We start from the raw sequence: 18,557 nt of genomic DNA on the forward strand, positions 1-18,557 counted from the left end.
GGAGTTTCCTCAAAGACACCTTTCCAAAAATGGTGTTGTAGACTTCTCAAGAAGGTGACACTTAGAGGACCTAAAGAAGAAAGTTACAAAAAAAGCAAATAACGACATTCAGTGATAACGAATGAGGAACGTTGGGAAACAGTACACATTTCACTAGGCGGGAAAAATAAGCAACTGTAAAAAAAAAAAAGGCTCAGAAGCAGGTTGGGCAGGTTGGTGAGCAATTAGTGTTGATTCATATCTATGCTCTGTAAGTGCTATGCATTTATTTCCAGATATCACATGCATAGGACGGAAAGTGCTGGGGGGGGGGGGGGGGGTCAATAATTAACCAAATAATATCGCTGTTGACCTGGACCGGGTCATGTTGGGTGGCCTACGGGGAAATGCGAGTAGTTTTCACCTTGTGGCAATTTGCTTTGCCATCGAACCCTCAAAAGGTCTTCCCCCATCCATCTGCATATATCAAAGTGCCTGAACTCGTCACTTACTCCCACTCTTGCATAATGAAGCTTACAGTCTGATTTAGAAGGTATTTTGTGCAGGGTTGCACTTACTTTAAAGGATCGTGATCCCACATTTTCAATATACGTTCTCTTCAAACAGGTTCAGTAACACTTCTAGGAGCCTGCATGAAGTAACTTTTTCATATTATATGGGTTCGGGGGTTTTCTGATGTGCGCAAAATAAACAACATGTATATAGTCCTTTGTTATATAACAAATCTGAAAATACATTTACAGAAGATCAATATATGTACACACAAACTTACCTCACAAGAGAATGAAGAGGAAAGGAGTTGTGCTATGAGGCTTCTGGCCTGCACAGCAACCTAAACTAGGCTTCGCTAATACACTATGGGGGGGCATTACGACAACAACGAGTTTGCTTGGTCAATGACAAGTCTTTATGTCCCAGTGATTAACTTTTCAAGGGGCTATAAGGGGATGCATTGTATTCAATCATGCAAAGAAAAGAAAAAAAAACGAAGAAAAAAAAACACACCTTGAAAGGCTTTCAGCGTTATTTACGATATACTGTGAAATGACAACCCATCATAGCCATTGCCCAAATATTTAAAGAAAATCTAATACGAGTTTTGACAAATCTGTGCTTGCAATGGCGGCCTTTACATCAGACAATCAAAGGTTTCGGGACTGAAGAGTTTTGTTTATGTGGCAGGAGCTGCATGTATAGGAAACCTTGATGGTAGCTGCATTCGCTAGTATTTCCAAAGACAGCCATCAAAACTGAAGTGTCCATAAGAGAACAAAGCTAACCATCAATTGGACGCAGATTTTACACACACTGCTATTGTCAAACAAGCCTCTTCTTACAAGAACTGGAAAGGAAGGTTATAAAGTGGGTTTCGTTTTTGAAAGCTCCAAGAGATTCCATTGTGTAAAGGAAATTCCCTTCAGACTGCTTCAGAGCATAACGCTTTAGATGGGTGAGCTATGAAGTGTCTTTAGATCACCTTAAAACAGCAGTCTTCCTCGCCTTTTGGTTGCTTTATGGAGTTGCAATAAAGGACATTCTTAATCCTGACAACGGTAAGTGCCCCTAAAATGCTTTTCACCCCTCCAAGTCTCTATGGTAGGTGAACATGTCCCCTACATATACTATTTGTGGGACCAGTTCCATATGTGTTGCACTGCACAGTAGGCCTCAATGAAATGCTGTTTAAATCTGCTTCAGCATGCCACAATACTGTATCCTGAATTAGAGGAACGTCCAAGTGTTAGTCCCGCCTTTTTCATAAGAAACATTAACACATACTTAAAATTGTCCTTAGTCACTGCAGAGCTCTTAACTCTTTTCCCATGCAAAAGGTGAATGTTTGGTGCACAGGTTTCAGCTTGACGATTATGGTCCCTCAAACTACTCCAACTATATTCTGAATCATTCCGTTTAATAATATTACAAGGCTTGTAATTGCCTAAGCAATACAGCATGTTGGTGGATGGTCTTTTCCCTAAACTTGGCCATCCCAGACTGAACTTTCTGAAAGAAAAAAGAAACCAAGGAAAACGCTGCAGGCCAGAGAAATGAAGGGTATGTATAGATTGCAGTGTGTGGTTTTGACAAGCGGATGTAAAAGAGTTCTGCCAGTGAGAACAGTATGGCACATATCACATCATAGGGGGGCACACTCAATGTCCAGAGAAGAATAAATGGCCTCCTATCTAGGAAAGTTCCGATATTAGCGACCAGACTGCACAGAGCGAGAAGGCGTAGGCAAATAAAGAGTATGAAGGTTTAATCAAGTCAGACGGTAAAGCCGGTTGTCACCAGAAAGAAGGGAGGTCCACTTCGCAGTAGCTCCTTGGATTATTTTGAAAGGATCTTCATCATCCTTTGATTATATCCCGTGGATATAAATGTGTTCACAGGCCAACCTAGTGAAATGGAATTAGACATATAGCAAGCATTTCACAGATACCTCCGAGGCGCTTTTACTGGCCTGCCGAGTACGGCCAGTTAAAGGAGCTGCCAGATAGTAACATATCCCTGATAAGTGTTTCGATGGGCGTCTTGCCAACAAGTCTCATGAAGAAAAGCTGGGAGATAAGGGAGGCAGGCACAGCCCGGAGTGCTGGGAGCCGCAACAATAGTCGTCCAAAGCGTTGTGGCTGAGAAGGATACTGGGCACGGACATACTCTGTGAGGGCCACTTGAGCCTTTTCCTGCAAACTCTCCACATGAACAGGATCTGTGAGACCACAGGCATCTGTAAGAACACACAGAACAGGAAAGGCAATTAAAGGAAACAAACATGATAACATATAAACAACATTATGAAAACCAGTATTAAGCCCTCTTCCCCAATAGTAATACGCTGTCAATTAGTGGAAGATGACAGATTTTCTGGTATTAAACACCTCCCCCACTGGCAAGTGATGTCAACACTAGATGCGAGCATCATTTCGTTTTACATGAGTTTATGACTAAGAAAGTAAATGTATAAGTGCAAAGTGTTCAAATAGGAAGCACCCTTCCTACTATCCAACTGCAAATCACTGCTCCTGATAATACCTACCACATACAGTACCACACTTAACTTCCTACTCATCTACAAACCACCATACAACCCATCCTTTGTGGTGAACTTGGCTGACGTGATAACAAAACATTTGGTGCCTTTTTGGTCGTCTACTATATTGGGACACTTCAATCTATGGCCAGAAAAGGAGGACACCCTTAAGTCACTCACTGCAAACCTTGGCATACTGCACCTCAATTAACTGGTTAAAGTGACATCATGCAGCTTGTCATACATTGTAAATCGTCGTCTTCAACAAGAATTTCACCAGAGTCTGCTCCCCACCTTCTTCGCCGAAATACCCCACAAAGCGGGAACAAAGCAAAAGAAGCCCAATGAGCAAAAGAAATGGAGTCAGCGCAACATGGCCAGAAGGAAGTCTTCAAAAACACCCACATATACAAAAAGCATTCAGCCTGCAACAGGACAGCAACACCATTTTAAGAACTGTGTGACTCCATTTGGTAACAAGTAAGCAGCAAAACCCTTCAAATACAAAACAACCAGGAAAGGTCCAACTTAACTATTCTCAAGGGAAACCACACTGAAAAAAGATCTGCCTTTCCCCCCAACAGCATTCCATCTCGCTCTACCAAGGACTTCCTTTCCAAAGTCAACGCAAGCCATCAAGCAGGCCCACTGGACGACCTATGCACTTGCTACAAAGCAATAAAAGATGCCAACTAGCACCTGTCTCCGTAGTCCTCCTCAATGCTTGATATCAAGCAAGGGATCTTCGCCTCACACTTTCAAAACAGCATTCGTCAAACCTTTACGCAACAAACCTGCATCTAACCCCAACGATGCAGGGAACTATCAACCAATCACCAGCACACCATTTACTGTAGCACTCCGAGAAATGAGCTGACCAATAGCTACAGGAATTGCCAATGTTGTGTGGAATTGGCAATGTTTGTGTAGAAAGGATTACTATTTTGCGCCAACCCGAATTTTCAAAATAATTGTTATGCTAGCTCTGTGTTAATATTTTTAAAAAGAAATGCTTTCCAGTCTGATACATCCTATTTGTAATCTCTCAACACGTGTTTCACCATTCACTATTCAATGGCTCATCAGGAGAGATATTTCAGTTTTTTCTATTAAGTAATCCCATTGATTGTGTAATGTTGATTGGATATTTCTTGTTTTCACATTTCAATTAGAAATTAATTTCTATATTCATTGAATTGAATCTTCAAACTTGTTATACTGTCTAGTATTCAAAAAGGCTCTAGTTAGCCTATCCGCATCCTTATGCTTCCTGTTGCGGATAGGCAAACTAAAGCCTTTTTGAATACAAGACAGTATAACAAGTTTGAATTTCTAATTGAAATGTGAAAACAAGAAATATCCAAACAAGATTACATAATCAATGGGATTACTTAATAGAAAAAACAAATATCTCACCTGATGAGCCACTGAATAGTGAATGGTGAAACACGTGTTGAGAGATTACAAATAAATGATATCTCTTTGGAACCAATATTTAACAAGACTGGAAAGCATTGCTTTGTAAAAATATTAACAGAGCTAGACCAACAACTGGCATTATTATTCTGAAAAATTAGGTTGGCGCAAAATACAATTATCCTTTCTACACGAACATTGCCACATTGCCTTTTGCTGTGTGGCAGTCCCACAAGCAGGATAAACAGGATAAACATGTTTTGCATTACAACTGGATACACATTAAATAAAGAGTGGAATCGCCGTGTACCAGGCTTATTAAACTGCAAATCTATTTAAAAAAAAAAAAAATTAAAAAAAAAAAATTGTATAGGAATTGGCAGTCCACTTCCATGAGCCACTACATGGATTCAACCAACAAGAAGAACATTAACAATCTATGCTTGCTCTTGCACATCATAAAAAACAACACAGATGCCAACTCACCTAGTGCACTCATCCTGCTCATCATTCACACCACCTTCGACACCATCTACCAAGAGATCCTACTAAAAAGACTAGAGATTAGATGAGAAGAATCTTCTCCACAGTAGATTGCCTCATTCTTGACTGAGGACTAAAAAACACACAACCAGATTTTTCTCCTGCAAGGAGACATTCAGAGCCCGCCAAGGATCCAGTTCCTCGCCTCTTCTGTTCAAAGTTTACATGCCCCCACACCTTGAACTTAACGCAGGCTTCACATGCATGAACTACACAGATGACCCAAAGCACCTACTTGCTCACAAAACACAATGAACACAACAGATCTCCACACATGTGGACTCCTGGATAACTACAAACTGACTCGATCAGTCAACCAAAACCAAGCTTATGATTTTCAGAACAGTACTATTAAAATCCACACCAATCCCCTGGCTGAAAGAAATGTCAACTATCAGAAACTTCAATCTTCAGATGGACAGGGACCTTCTACTGTAAAAGCAGGTTTAAAACCATCATTAGACGTTTGTTCCTCCATCTTTGATCGATCGGATGCTTCATGCCATCCCTCACTCATGCATAGGACCATGGACATCTTTGAACTAGTACTCAAGACTATGCCAATGGCCTTCACTGTATAGCATGTTTAGTAGCTATTCAGGAGACCAAAGAGCAGCAGCCGGTCTGCATCCGATAGTTAAAACATAAGAACACACACCAATGGCCATGAACATCCACCACAAGGAAATTAATTATCTAATAACCACATAGCACTTCTGTACTGAATAAATGACCTAGTAACAGTGCAAAGCTTGGTCTCAAAACTACACAGAGGATTCTCAGAAACTACCCAGAACCTTAAAGAGCTGTTTATTCAGACCCAATCAAGGTATTACACCCAGAAGGAGCTGGAGGCTGCCTGCACAAAGGGAACCATGCAGCCCCTGGGGGGAGTTGAACCCAGTGACATGTTATTATGGAACTGAATAATCCTGACCAGTGGAACGTATGTGTGGCTCCACGATCTCTTATTAGTTTACTCGTCTGCATTTAGGGCATTGTACAACAGAATTTGGTAATTAGCTGGCTAAAACCCCTGCCACTTTGCTCTTTATTGATGTGTCTAGTTCTAAGAAAAATAATTTCAGAAAAGAAAGTTCCAGTGAGGTTTGTTTCAGCTCCTCAAACGCCAGACACCTTTTCGGGGAAATTGTTTCATAAAAAGGAAATTCTCTTCGGTGCAGGTAGTGTTTTCGCTGAAGAGTATCAAAAGGAATGCATATCTTCATTGTGCTTTGTGTTTCTGCTTTAAGACAATCCAAGCACCAGCCTACACCTCATTTGCCTGAATGGGTATGGATTTTAAAACCTACCTGCTCACCATCTGTGCTCGAACATGAACAGCAAGAGGGCCCAGTGCGGAAGAATCCAAACTGCTCACCTTTTAAACAGTTGTGCCACATCAACCCCACCCCAGTACTGGGGATAGAAGGTGGACATTGCCTCCCTCACACAACTTCCTTCAGCACAGGGATGTGTGCGCCCAGGAGTGTAGAGCGGAGTGAGACTAGCTGACAATCAATGGAAGAGGCATAAAAAGCACAGAATGACTTTTCTGCCCTCGTTGCTGCTGCAGGTGAAAGGGAAAAGGGATTACATGTGTTTCTTCATTGCTCAAGTAACTATCACAAATGAACATGAGAGGATAGCGCCCTGTCCTTCATCACGATACACAGGAGTGAGCATCAGCATACTTAAAGGAGATATCTTATGTGAACCATACCAAGCCAACAACTGTCAGTAGGTTGGTTATGTAAATTACTTACTTTAATTTGTTTTGATCTACTTTAGTTGCATGTGTTTCTTAATTTCTTTATTACATGTTGTTGGCACACCCTCCAAGACAGTCAAGATGTCCAAATTTAACACCCGAGCCCCAATTCCTACCTTCACCTGGTACACACTTTTCAATAAAGTGCATAAGATTTCCAAGATTGTGTTTAGACAGTTCATGGGTAGTCTGAGCACAGAACACAAAAAGGCTCTTCGAATGGATTGTGTCCTCCCACGTATTCCTCATCTTGTGATAAATCGTTATCTCCAGCTTCGCTGCTTCGGAAAAAAATTCTCGGCAGAGGGCGCTGTGCTCGAGGTCGTGGCGTCGATTGTCCCTCGACGTACTCCGTACTCTGTCGACGTCACTGATGGTTTAAGTAGCTCGAGCCGCGCCCGTTGCTTCAGTTCTGTTTTTCCGATCGCTTCGCTATCGAGAACGGCGCGCTTCTATTTTCTGTGAAGAAAATGTCATCTTCGACACCTTCGAAACCCAGAACTGGGTTTAAAAAGTGTGCAGATTGTGGATCTAATGTGTCGATCACCGATCCCCACCGGATTTGTCTCTGGTGTCTCGGTTCCAGTCACCGAACCGACGACTGGGGGTCCTGCCAATCGATGACCGAAAAAGCTCTTCGTGAGAGGAGAGGTAAACTGTCGGTGGGGAGGGAGGCCTCAAAAAAGGTTTCGTCAAAAAGACATAAGAAAGTGACTGATTCTAAGGAATCGGATCGCCATAGGCACTCGAAGAGATCTCGATCTAGGAGTAGATCGAGACACTCTTCGTCGTCATCGAAAAAAATGAAGAGGAGACATAGATCTCCCTCATCATCTTCTTCAGAGTCGACCGAAGAAATTCGTTGTCCGACTAAATCGGATTCTCCCAGTAAGTGGGAAGAATTCCGCAAAAAGATGGCGGTTTTCGAGAATGGGGCCTCGACCCCCTCAAACGAACCTCGATAAAGCCATACCCCTAAAGTCGCTCCATTGGACGACAAAGGGAAGTCCAAGGCTACTATGGCCAAGACCAGTAGCGTCGAGGAATACAAAAAACCTCGAGTCGACGTAAAACCGTCGAATCTTCGAGAGTGGAGCACCTCTCCAGTGCCGGCCAAGAAACACAAGTCGAAGACTTTGACAACTTCGTCGACGCCCTCGACGTCGATAATTTCGACGCTAAAGCCAAATGCGTCATCGATGCCATTATCGAAGTCATCTTCGAAAACTTCGAAGACTTCGAAGACACCCTCGAAAACTTCGAGGGATTTGCCATTTCCTTCGAAGCAGATGGAAGAGGAAGAAAGGAGATTCACTCCTTTGCCCAGATCAGACTTTTTCAAATCTATATCAGCAATCTATGAAGAGTCTGCTTCAGAAGAAGACGAGATTACTCCTTTGGGAGTTACTTATGGTACAAGACAAGTTCCTGAAGAACTTGTTGACCTGGAATCTAGAATGAGAGACCTGAGTGATACTCTACATTCTGCCAGTGGAGTTGACACATCCCCAGAATTAGAGTTCGCCAAACCTGATCCTGCAGAGCATGCAGATGCTGGGTACAGGGGTCTTATGACCAGGGTAGTTGAATACATGGGTTGGGGTAATACTTCACCCATTTTTGAACAAGATGACATGACGGATATTATCGTCAAGGGACCTCAGAAAGATCCTGTTCTCCCTTTTCACAGGGCCCTTCAAAGGACTGTGGAGAAAAACTGGGAGAAATCAGAAACTATTGCTGATGCAGATAGCACTTTTCCAAGAAAATATAGACCAGCTGGAACAGATCCTGAATATTTGAATAAATATCCGACTCCAGAGAGTTTAGTCATTCAAGCAGCATCTAATTCAAACCAAACTGCTTATCCAACTATCCCTCCAGATAGAGAGGATAAAAAAATTGACGCCTGGGCATGTAAAGTTTTCACGTCAGGCAGTATGGCACTTAAGTCGGCAAATGTCACCTGTACCCTAGCCAGAGTTACCCATACCCTGTGCAACTGTATTTCGGCGGCGGCTGATCATATTCCGGAAGGCGAGGAAAGGGAAGGCTTCCTGAATATAGTTAAAGACAGGAAGGGGGCAATGGGTGAATGCCTCCAGTCTGGACTGGATACTGCTGATAGTATCAGCAGATCCATGGCAGCAAGCGTTTGCTACGCAGATTTGCGTGGTTGAGGAAGTCGGGATTTGCACCGGACGTGCAAGCTAGACTCCTCAACATGCCATTTGATGGCTCGAGGCTCTTTGGCAGAAAGGCTGATGAAAGCCTAGAAAAAATTCAGACCTCTAAAGCGGCAGCTAAATCACTTCGCGCCTCTTTGCGCCAGCCTCTAAAACCCTATTCTGGCTCATCTTCCTGGAGGGGTCGTTCTTTTCAATACTACTCCTCTCTTGGAAGAGGACAGGCTTCTCACAGGGGCAAAAGAAACTTCCCTCGCGGAGCACGAGGAAGAGGTGCAAAATCAGCCTCAGGAGCGGCATCTGTACCCTCAGACACTCCTGCAGCCGGTCCAAATCCCTCTGAGACCTTGTTACACAAAACACCAGTGGGAGGCAGGATCTCTCAACATCTGAAGGAATGGCGAGGCATTACCTCAGATGCTTGGGCACTGGAAACAGTAGCCCAAGGTTACTGTCTCCCCTTTCTAAAAAGGCCTCAGAATCATCCGCCGGGAGCCAACTCCGCCAAAATTCCGGATCCGCTCCTGTTGCAGGAAATTTTAACCCTGCTAGAGAAAGGTGCCATAGAACTGGTACCTGTGGCGGAGAGGAACAGGGGTTGGTACACCCCATATTTCCTCTTCCCAAAAAAGGACGGAGGACTGAGACCCATCTTGGACTTGAGAAACTTGAACAAGTTCCTCAGGAAGGACAAGTTCAAGATGGTGACTCTTTCTCAGATCCTTCAGGCTCTCCAACTCCAAGATTGGTTGGTATCATTGGACCTTCAGGATGCTTACTTTCATGTGCCAATCCATCCAAAGCACAGAAAGTACCTGAGGTTCGCGATTGGCAATTCTCATTATCAGTTTCGAGTTCTGCCATTCGGGTTGACCTCCGCCCGAGGGTTTTCACCAAACTGTTGGCGGTTGTGGCAGCAAGTCTCAGGAGAGGAGGTATTCACATATATCCCTACCTGGACAACTGGTTGATCAGTGCAAGTTCTCCAGAACAAGCTCAGGAACATCTTTTGATCACCTGCCACTTCCTCCACAAACTGGGCTTCTCCCTCAATTTCAAGAAGTCCCACATGATACCATCCCAGAAGCTCCAGTTTATCGGAGCAGTCTTGGACACTTCATCGGGAAAAGCCTCGCCTCCCGAAGTGAGAGCTCTCCACATCCAGCAGATGTTGACGAAGTTTCAGAATGCCCAACATCTACCGTCCTTCGATTTTCTCAGGTTGCTCGGCCTCATGGCATCCTGCATTTTCCTAGTACCAGAGGCCAGGTTGAGAATGAGATCCCTTCAATGGGCACTCAGAACTCAGTGGTCCCAGTTCTCAGGGAATATGTTGGATCTTCTGCAAGTCCCGAGCGCAGTTGCTCAGGATCTTCTATGGTGGGCTTGCAACAACAACATTCTCAAGGGAGAGTCTTTTTTGCAACCATGGCCGGAGATAACGGTAGTGACGGACGCCTCACTCACGGGGTGGGGAGCACACACCAACGATCTGACAATCAGCGGTCGTTGGTCTCCATCGGAGTCCAAACTACACATCAACCTATTAGAGCTGAGGGCAATCAGACTAGCTCTGAAGGCCCTTCTGCCCTCTGTACAGGGAAAGAATGTCCTGATAATGACGGACAATACAGTGGCCATGTACTATCTCAACAAGAGAGGAGGTGTAGGGTCACTGCCACTGTGCAGAGAGGCAATGCAGCTCTGGTTCTGGGCAATACGAGAAGGAATCTCTCTGTCGGCAATTCACCTAGCCGGAGAGAAGAACACAGCGGCAGACGCTCCGAGCAGGCAGAGCACGGTCTCTCACGAGTGGGAGCTGGCTCAGGAATCCTTCTGGAGATCTTCGCCCTTTGGGGAACCCCTCAAGTGGATCTGTTCGCCACCGCGATCAACCAGAAGTGCGATCAGTACTGCTCAAGGGAATTTCCTCAAAGAGGAGCTCTGGGAGACGCATTCGTAGTTGAGTGGAAGTTTCCACTGCTGTACGCGTTTCCCCCAGTCCCTGTGATTCCTCAAGTAATCAGGAGGTTGAGAAAGTTCAGGAAAACCATGATCCTAATTGCCCCGGATTGGGCCAGGAGAACGTGGCACCCGGACCTTCTAGACATGTCCATCTGCCCTCCAATACGTCTTCCACAAAGAGAGGATCTTCTCTCGCAAGAGGAAGGTTGGGTTCTCCATCCAGAGGTCAAGACACTCCACCTTCACGCATGGTTTCTGAGAGGTTGAGATACAAGGATTAGGATCTTCCGGATGACGTAATGGAAATCTTGCTTTCGGCCAGAAGACCAGCAACAAAGTCTTTGTACCGATGTCGCTGGAATAGGTTTAGTAACTGGTGCAAAGACAAGGATGTGGACCCTTTTCAGTGTGGCACCCCAATGGTGCTTTCCTTTCTGCTACATCTAGCTAATCTGGGGCTCCAGATAGGAACAATCAAAGGATACCTTGCTGCGCTGTCCATTTTCAAGCGCTCCTCGGAAGAGGTTTCATATTTCAAAATACCGTTAATAATTAAATTCTTAAAGGGGCTCACTAATGTATACCCTCCAGTACCTTTTCATGTACCAACCTGGGACTTAAATTTAGTATTACAATTCTTGACTTGCATACCTTTTGAGCCTCTGCACTCATGTCCATTGAGGCTTTTGACTCTAAAAACGGTCCTCCTTGTGGCCCCATCATCAGCCGACAGGGTTAGCGAACTTCAGGCTCTCTCATGCAAACCACCATATACTATTTTTTATAAAGATAAGGTAGTCCTTAAAGTTAAACCTTCGTTTTTGCCAAAAGTAGTCTCGAACTTCCATTTGTCACAAAAAATAGTACTACCTACTTTTTATCCTCCTCCTCATCTGGGCAAAGAGGAGAGATTACACAGATTAGATCCCAAGAGGGCTCTTAGTTTTTACATCTCTAGGATGGCTAAATTGAGACAAGATGACCAACTGTTTGTGGGTTATACTGGTCAAAAATTAGGCTTATCTGTAACAAAACAGACCATTTCCCGCTGGATCATATTAGCCATAGTTGAATGCTACAGATTAGCGGGAAAAGAACCACCAGATGGGCTTCGTGCCCATTCTACAAGGGGAATGGCTACTTCTGCGGCTCTAAAGGGGAGAGTCCCGGCAGCAGACATTTGTGCAGCTGGAACCTGGAAAACAATGCATACTTTTGTTAAACATTATTGTTTGGACACTGCCTCCTCTAACGAGGGTTTATTTGCAAAAGCAGTTCTGCACTCTGTCCACGAAAACTGAAATTAGTACTCCCACCTCCAAAAATTGATACTGCTATGGGAGCCTATCACAAGATGAGGAATACGTGGGAGGACACAATCCATTTGAAGAACAAGTTACTTACCAACTGTTACGTTCTTTCGACTGGATGTTCCTCCCACGTATTCCTCATCGACCCTCCCATCCTACCACACAGTACAGTTTACGTTTTCTTACACTTTCCTCTCACGAAGAATGTATCGGTCATGGGACACGCCTGGGTGTTCCTCCTATATATATTTCATCGAAAAAACAGAACTGAAGCAACAGGCGGGGCTCAAGCTACTTATACCATCGGTGAGGTCGACAGAGTACGGAGTACGTCGAGGGACAATCAACGCCACGACCTAGAGCACAGCGCCCTCTGCCGAGAACATTTTTTGCCGAAGCAGCGAAGCTAGAGATAATGATTTATCACAAGATGAGGAATACGTGGGAGGAACATCCAGTCGAAAGACCGTTACAGTTGTTCAGTAACTTGTTCTTCTTCTGCACATGCTAGACTTTTGAAGGAGGAAGAATCCTGAAAAGACTCCTGGATGTACATGGATGGGGTGGCACTAATAAAGGGGAGTCAAAATGGGGCGGGGTTGAGAGACCCTCAATCCATACAAGACCATTTTAAGAAAAAATGAACAAACATTGTGAAACAAAAGTGATCATAATTTAGCATTTATATAGCGCTACAAACCCTCAGTTATCTGTGCGCAGCTTATTATTACCCACGGTGTGTGGTGCTCATAGAATAATACCACTTCAGTATTATGGAATCAAAGTAGGGTGAATTGCAAAAGAACGTCACCGGATTGCGAGAACAAGCAAACAAATGTAATTGTTCTCATGTGTATGATATGTGATGGACTAGTTGCCGCTAAAGGTTAGGAACTCCAGAATTAGGGAGAGCATTTGCAATAAGAGGGACCCAACATTGGAGGATGTTCTTGTCAATGCAAAAAGGATATATGATATAGCACACCAGAGTGAAAAATCTGCCCTCAACACGAGCCATTGACTAGTGATAATTGGCTGTGGGTAACAAACAAATGAAGTGCTGTCTGTGTGTAGAGAATGGAGGTCGTGAGTGTCATCAATGAGTTAAGGAACTGGATAGGCATGATGGGGGATGGAAAAGAAAAAGGGATGTGGTGCGACGATTCACAAGGCGTCGTCACTTCTACCCAAGGCAGAGCCCTTTCCATGAACCGCTACCCAATAGTCCCCCTAGGGGCGGTTTAACTCGGGAGGAGCTCATGGGGAGGGACTCGCCCTTTGGGGACAAGGGCGATCATCACCAGCAATGCAGCCCATGGAATATTGTCACGCCCCAACATTCCCTAGCCTTCCCCACTGTTCAGAACCATTTTGTTGAAAGCAAACCTACATACTGTTGTAATACAGGGGATAAAGCTAGAGACAAAAGTAATAGGATGAAGAAGAGCACAGGAGACATGAAAGTCATTGACTGTGCCAGTACCTGTACGAGGTGGCATGAAGATTAGGTTATCAACAAAAACCAAGGACATTTACAATCTATCAGGGCAGAACTGGCAACATTGTATAAGTATGGACGATGGGCAAACCAAGCTGTCAAACCCAGCCATAAGAGGCAACAGGCACCGAAACCAGTGGGAGTTTCAAATGCTGTGGGCTGACCAGAATCTGAGAAGAGCGGAGGACGACAGCGAAGCAAGGAAGAAATTATCAGTGGATCCAGATGACACAGATTCGAACAAGAAGCAGGAGCTATAACTGAGCAGCAGACCGGAGTGCGGAGCAGCCACAGTGCTGTGGAAAGCGAGAGAAGACCGGTGCAGCAAAGAGAAGAACCCCAGTCCCAGGAATTCCCGGTTGTAAGCTGAAATCGCTTGGAAGGTAACCGGAGATGCAAGAGACCCGGAGGGCACACAGGACGGGAAGCTAGATCGGTCAGGGACCTTATCATTGACATACCAATTATCCAAGGAGAACTACCTTGCCGCAGTGGTGACCATAAGCCCAGTGACCACCAGAGAAGGGTCAGAGACCTGTAGAGGAGCAGGTAAATGCCTCTGCAAGAAGTCCTACCCCCTTTCTACCTGTTTGAAGCCGGATATTGCGACATGCGGAACGCTAGTGATGGTGCCTATTCCACGAGGAGCCTTTGAGGCAAGGTATCCATTGAGAAGACCCTATGTGATGTACCCTTGCAAAGATGTTAATCTCTTGGAGGAGGTCCCTGAAGGAATATGATGATGAGAAGAAAAGGACTACAGGGATGACAAAGATATTAATGCCGAATAATGGGAAGCACGCTTACCATTTGAAAACTGTAGAGAAAAATCATCTAGGGAATCTTAGAAGCAGCCCTCTTTCACAAACCCATTGAGGGTTCAGGAACACAAGCTCACAGAAAGAGGCACTAAGGGGTGTGGAGAGGATGATGAAGAACTCCCTTCTATGGTAACGCCAACCCCCAAGAACTACCGGGGAAGAGACAGAAATAATTCCGACCTAGCTTTCACTCAAAGAAATGATCCTATTCTGTCAGAAGCCTTCTTAAAAGTAGTGTCCGAAGAGGAAGGACGGTGTAGGGACAGGCCATTTCTTTGTCTAAACTCCAAAACAGGGCCTACTTTATAGGGGAGACCTTACAGCAGAAGAGGTGACAAGGACCCAGATTGTTGCTCCTAGAAGTCATAGGAGGATTGTCCTGAAATGGACTCATTCCCATTTTACTTCGGGACACTTGGGAATGGCAAAACCACAGGGGCAGATTATCAAAAGGTTTTATTGGCCAAGGGTTTAAACTGATGTTGGGAACGTCAGATATGTGTCCCTTATGCTAGAAAACAGCTCCTCACTGCCCTCCACCCGCACCGCTATAACCCCTCCCTATAATGGAGGTACCATTACCTACCTCCATCTAGGGCCTCTTACTTCATTCCACCAAACAAACGCCTGATTGGCTGGACACCAGCCTATCCCTAACCCCGTCACACCGGCAGGCGCAAGCAGGCGTCCGCACTAAGGTGGAGAACGAAGGCTCCTGTCTTGAGCCTGTCCTGAGAACTGGCTGAGGCCACGACCCCTGCCCAATTTCCCACTTGCTCATCAACGGACCCTACCTGAACAATCTTGCTCTGACGTATATATGCATGTTCACGGACTACTGGTAAGCCCTGTTTTAAACACTTGCCCTATTCTGTCTCCACACTGCTTGTTTACGCCCTGTGCAAGCCTCTGCATACCGAAATCCAGTGTTACTAACATCAGCCATGACCAAGGAGCTGGCCCCATTGGCTTATAATGTGTGCGCATTCCCATCTATCACATGCCCACTGTTCTTCTACCCGTTGATTAACATACTGTAAGCCGCCTCTCCTGCATTATGCAGCACACGTTACACATCCTCGCCTCTCGTGTGCTAATGTCACAACCTAGTCACCTACGAGAACCCATGTGTAACTTAGCATCTCCCATTGGCACTGGGTGTAACAGCATGCTGCACCTAAGACTAGATGGGTCAACACATACAGTACTGCATCTCACTGTACTGCATCTGATTTAACTTGCGAAGCAAAGCTGTATTGTACCTGTTCTATCCTGTTAGGCTGTCCCACATAGTATTGCACTACTCTGTATTGTATCTGTTCTATCCTGCTAGGCTGACCCACATAGTATTGCACTACTCTGCATTGTATCTGTTCTATCCTGCTAGGCTGACCCACATAGTAGTGCACTACTCTGCATTGTATCTGTTCTATCCTGCTAGGCGGACCTATATAGCACTGTACTATACTGTATTGCATCTGATCCTTCGATTAACAGACCCTGCCTACCGACGCCACAAGATGCACGCCTTCGAAGACACTCTAGCCCTCCTCATACTAACAATACTCCTAGCCTGCAAACTCAGGATTTTACCAGCCCCTACCACTGACAGCATATCAACTCCTGGCCCACGTCCCCACCATGACACAGATACAAATCTAATCGCTGACTAATCATAATGACCAGGTCGAACACCAGCAGTCCTGCACATTTGATTCACAACCGTGCAACACTACCTCTAGAAATGTTAGACTCTGAGCCAGACTAGCTAAACTATATGAACCGCTTGCTAGAACTCTGACCACGTCGAACCGTAGTAAGACCACATCTAGTGGCTATCTTAACAGGAGTACAGAAAGACCACAAAGCCTACACCCGAGAGTACAGAATGTACTCACGCACACTAATGCCACTACCCAAAAAATTCTATGTACATCTACATCCATCACCCCCCACTTAAAAGCTGCTCTAATCAACGCCAGATTTATGATTGCTCACGCCATTGAGATTGCAGACCTTATCCAGACCGAAAACCTCAATTTCTTGGCTATTACTGAATCCTGGCTTCATGCCGCTGCAGGACCGGCCATCATGCTAGCCATCCCTAACGGATACACCATTCTAAGATCAGATAGAAGCGAAGACTGAGGAGGCGGCATAGCCCTTATTGTCAAATCTAACTTCTCTACTAGGCTAGCTCCATCCAAGGATACTTAATCTTGTGAAAGCCTTACAGCCAAGTTACTTATCAATAACTCTCAATCCCTCACCATCCATTTGATTTACAGACCTCCAGGCCCTATTGGAACTTTTGAGGAGGATATCTCCACTATTCTATCCCACAACCTAAAAAACTAGGTCGCAGGTTATCCTCTTAGGGGACCTGAACTTGGGTTTTAACGACCCAAACGACCCACATGCAACCAGTGTGGCTAACCTCATTTCTGAACTAGGCCTCTCACAAAGAGTGTTCTACCCTACCCATAATAAAGGAAGGATACTCGACTGGGTGGAAGACCACAATTGCAACGCCTCTATCCTATCGATCTCCACTCACATTTGGACAGACCACTACCTCATAACATTTGCTCTAGAAACTAACACACCTACTCCTACTATCCCCCAGCTAGCACCGCCAATTTCGACAAGGAACAAGAAAAACATCACCCCGAACAATTTACTCCCACTGATCCGTCCTACACTTAATTCACTACCAGACAACCTGGACCCCGAAATTCTAGTGAATGAGTACAACAAAATTATGTCCACCGCACTTGACTCAATCACACCGCTTAAAATGAGACAAAGCAAACCAAAAGCCCACCTCATTTCCTGGTATACCCCGCACCTGAAAACACTCCGTACCAAGAAAACACAATGCAAGGTTGCATGGAATCTACAACCCTCTGAAGAAAATAAAAGCATTTTTAGGGATATATCCATCCTCTACAAAAAGGAAATACTGTCAGCCAAGCGAGAAACCTACAACTCTAGAATAGCCCAAGCCAATTCTAGTATGCAGGAACTCTTCATCATCTTAAAGGAAATAGAATCTCCCATCCCAGTGCCAGACAATTGTGTCAAAGATAAACTATGGTGCACCAATATTCAGCAAGCCCTGGCCAATAAAGTGATAACTCTCCAATCTAAAATTACCAAGAAAAAATCTTCACTCAGTCTGGATACCACGCCTAAAACACTGACCACCTCTCCTAAAAATAACATCGACACCCCTCGCTTCAAATTCTCCAAAGTGTCCATTGAGACAGAAAATATTATATTGTCACTCTAACCATCAAACTGTCAGGGAGACAGCCATGCCCAGGCCAACTGATAAAGGACGCAGCCAGAGACTTGGCTCCCTTCATTTCAAAACTTATCAATGCCTCATTCGCAACAGGGTCTATACCAGGTAACCTAAAAGAATCCTGGGTACTCCTCCTGCTCAAAAAAAGACACAAGACCCAGCCATACCTGCTAACTACTGCCCAATTAACAGTGCTATTCCTCCTAAAAATAGATAAAAAGGCGTATTCACAAATACAGAAACCAACCACCTGCAAGGAGTAAGTCAGTGTGTTTCCGTCCTCAGCACGGGACCGAAACAGCCCTATTAGACCTAAAGGCACAGATTGACGAGTTTAGGGATAAAGGGAAACCAGCCTTACTCCTCCTTTTGGACTTATCAGCTGCATTCGACCTCGTTGACCACAAGGTCCTTTGTAGGCATCTGGACATGGCGGCACACTTCTATGAAGAAGCCACAGCATGGATTCAATCCTTTCTTAATAATAGGACCATGAGAGTCTTCACCACCACATCGGCAGCAGACTATCCCCATCACATGCGGAGTGCCCCAGGGATCTTGTGTTTCTCCCACACTCTACATCATCTTTACGAAGCCCCTTTTCGATGATCTCGGCATTCTTGGTATCACCTACACTAATTATGCAGATGAACCTCAGATTCACCTACCACTTACAGGGGATTACGACAAGGATTTGGACTTGGTG

The 18,557-nt window shown here is 44.9% G+C and overlaps 1 protein-coding gene across 1 annotated transcript in view; it reads right to left on the reverse strand.

Annotated features, from left to right (window-relative positions):
* Positions 1–1,012: 1,012 nt before the first annotated feature.
* The window catches only part of NR2F6 (nuclear receptor subfamily 2 group F member 6), a 210,066-nt gene continuing 192,521 nt past the window's right edge, over positions 1,013–18,557 (reverse strand). The window contains exon 4 of the mRNA XM_069648833.1: positions 1,013–2,731. Within this exon, the coding sequence (XP_069504934.1) occupies positions 2,457–2,731 (275 nt within the window). The 3' untranslated portion in view covers positions 1,013–2,456. The remainder of the gene's footprint in view (positions 2,732–18,557) is intronic.

This window comes from Ambystoma mexicanum, chromosome 1p, assembly GCF_040938575.1.
Source record: "Ambystoma mexicanum isolate Mex_15411 chromosome 1p, UKY_AmexF1_1, whole genome shotgun sequence".
Classification (NCBI taxonomy): Eukaryota; Metazoa; Chordata; class Amphibia; order Caudata; family Ambystomatidae; genus Ambystoma; species Ambystoma mexicanum.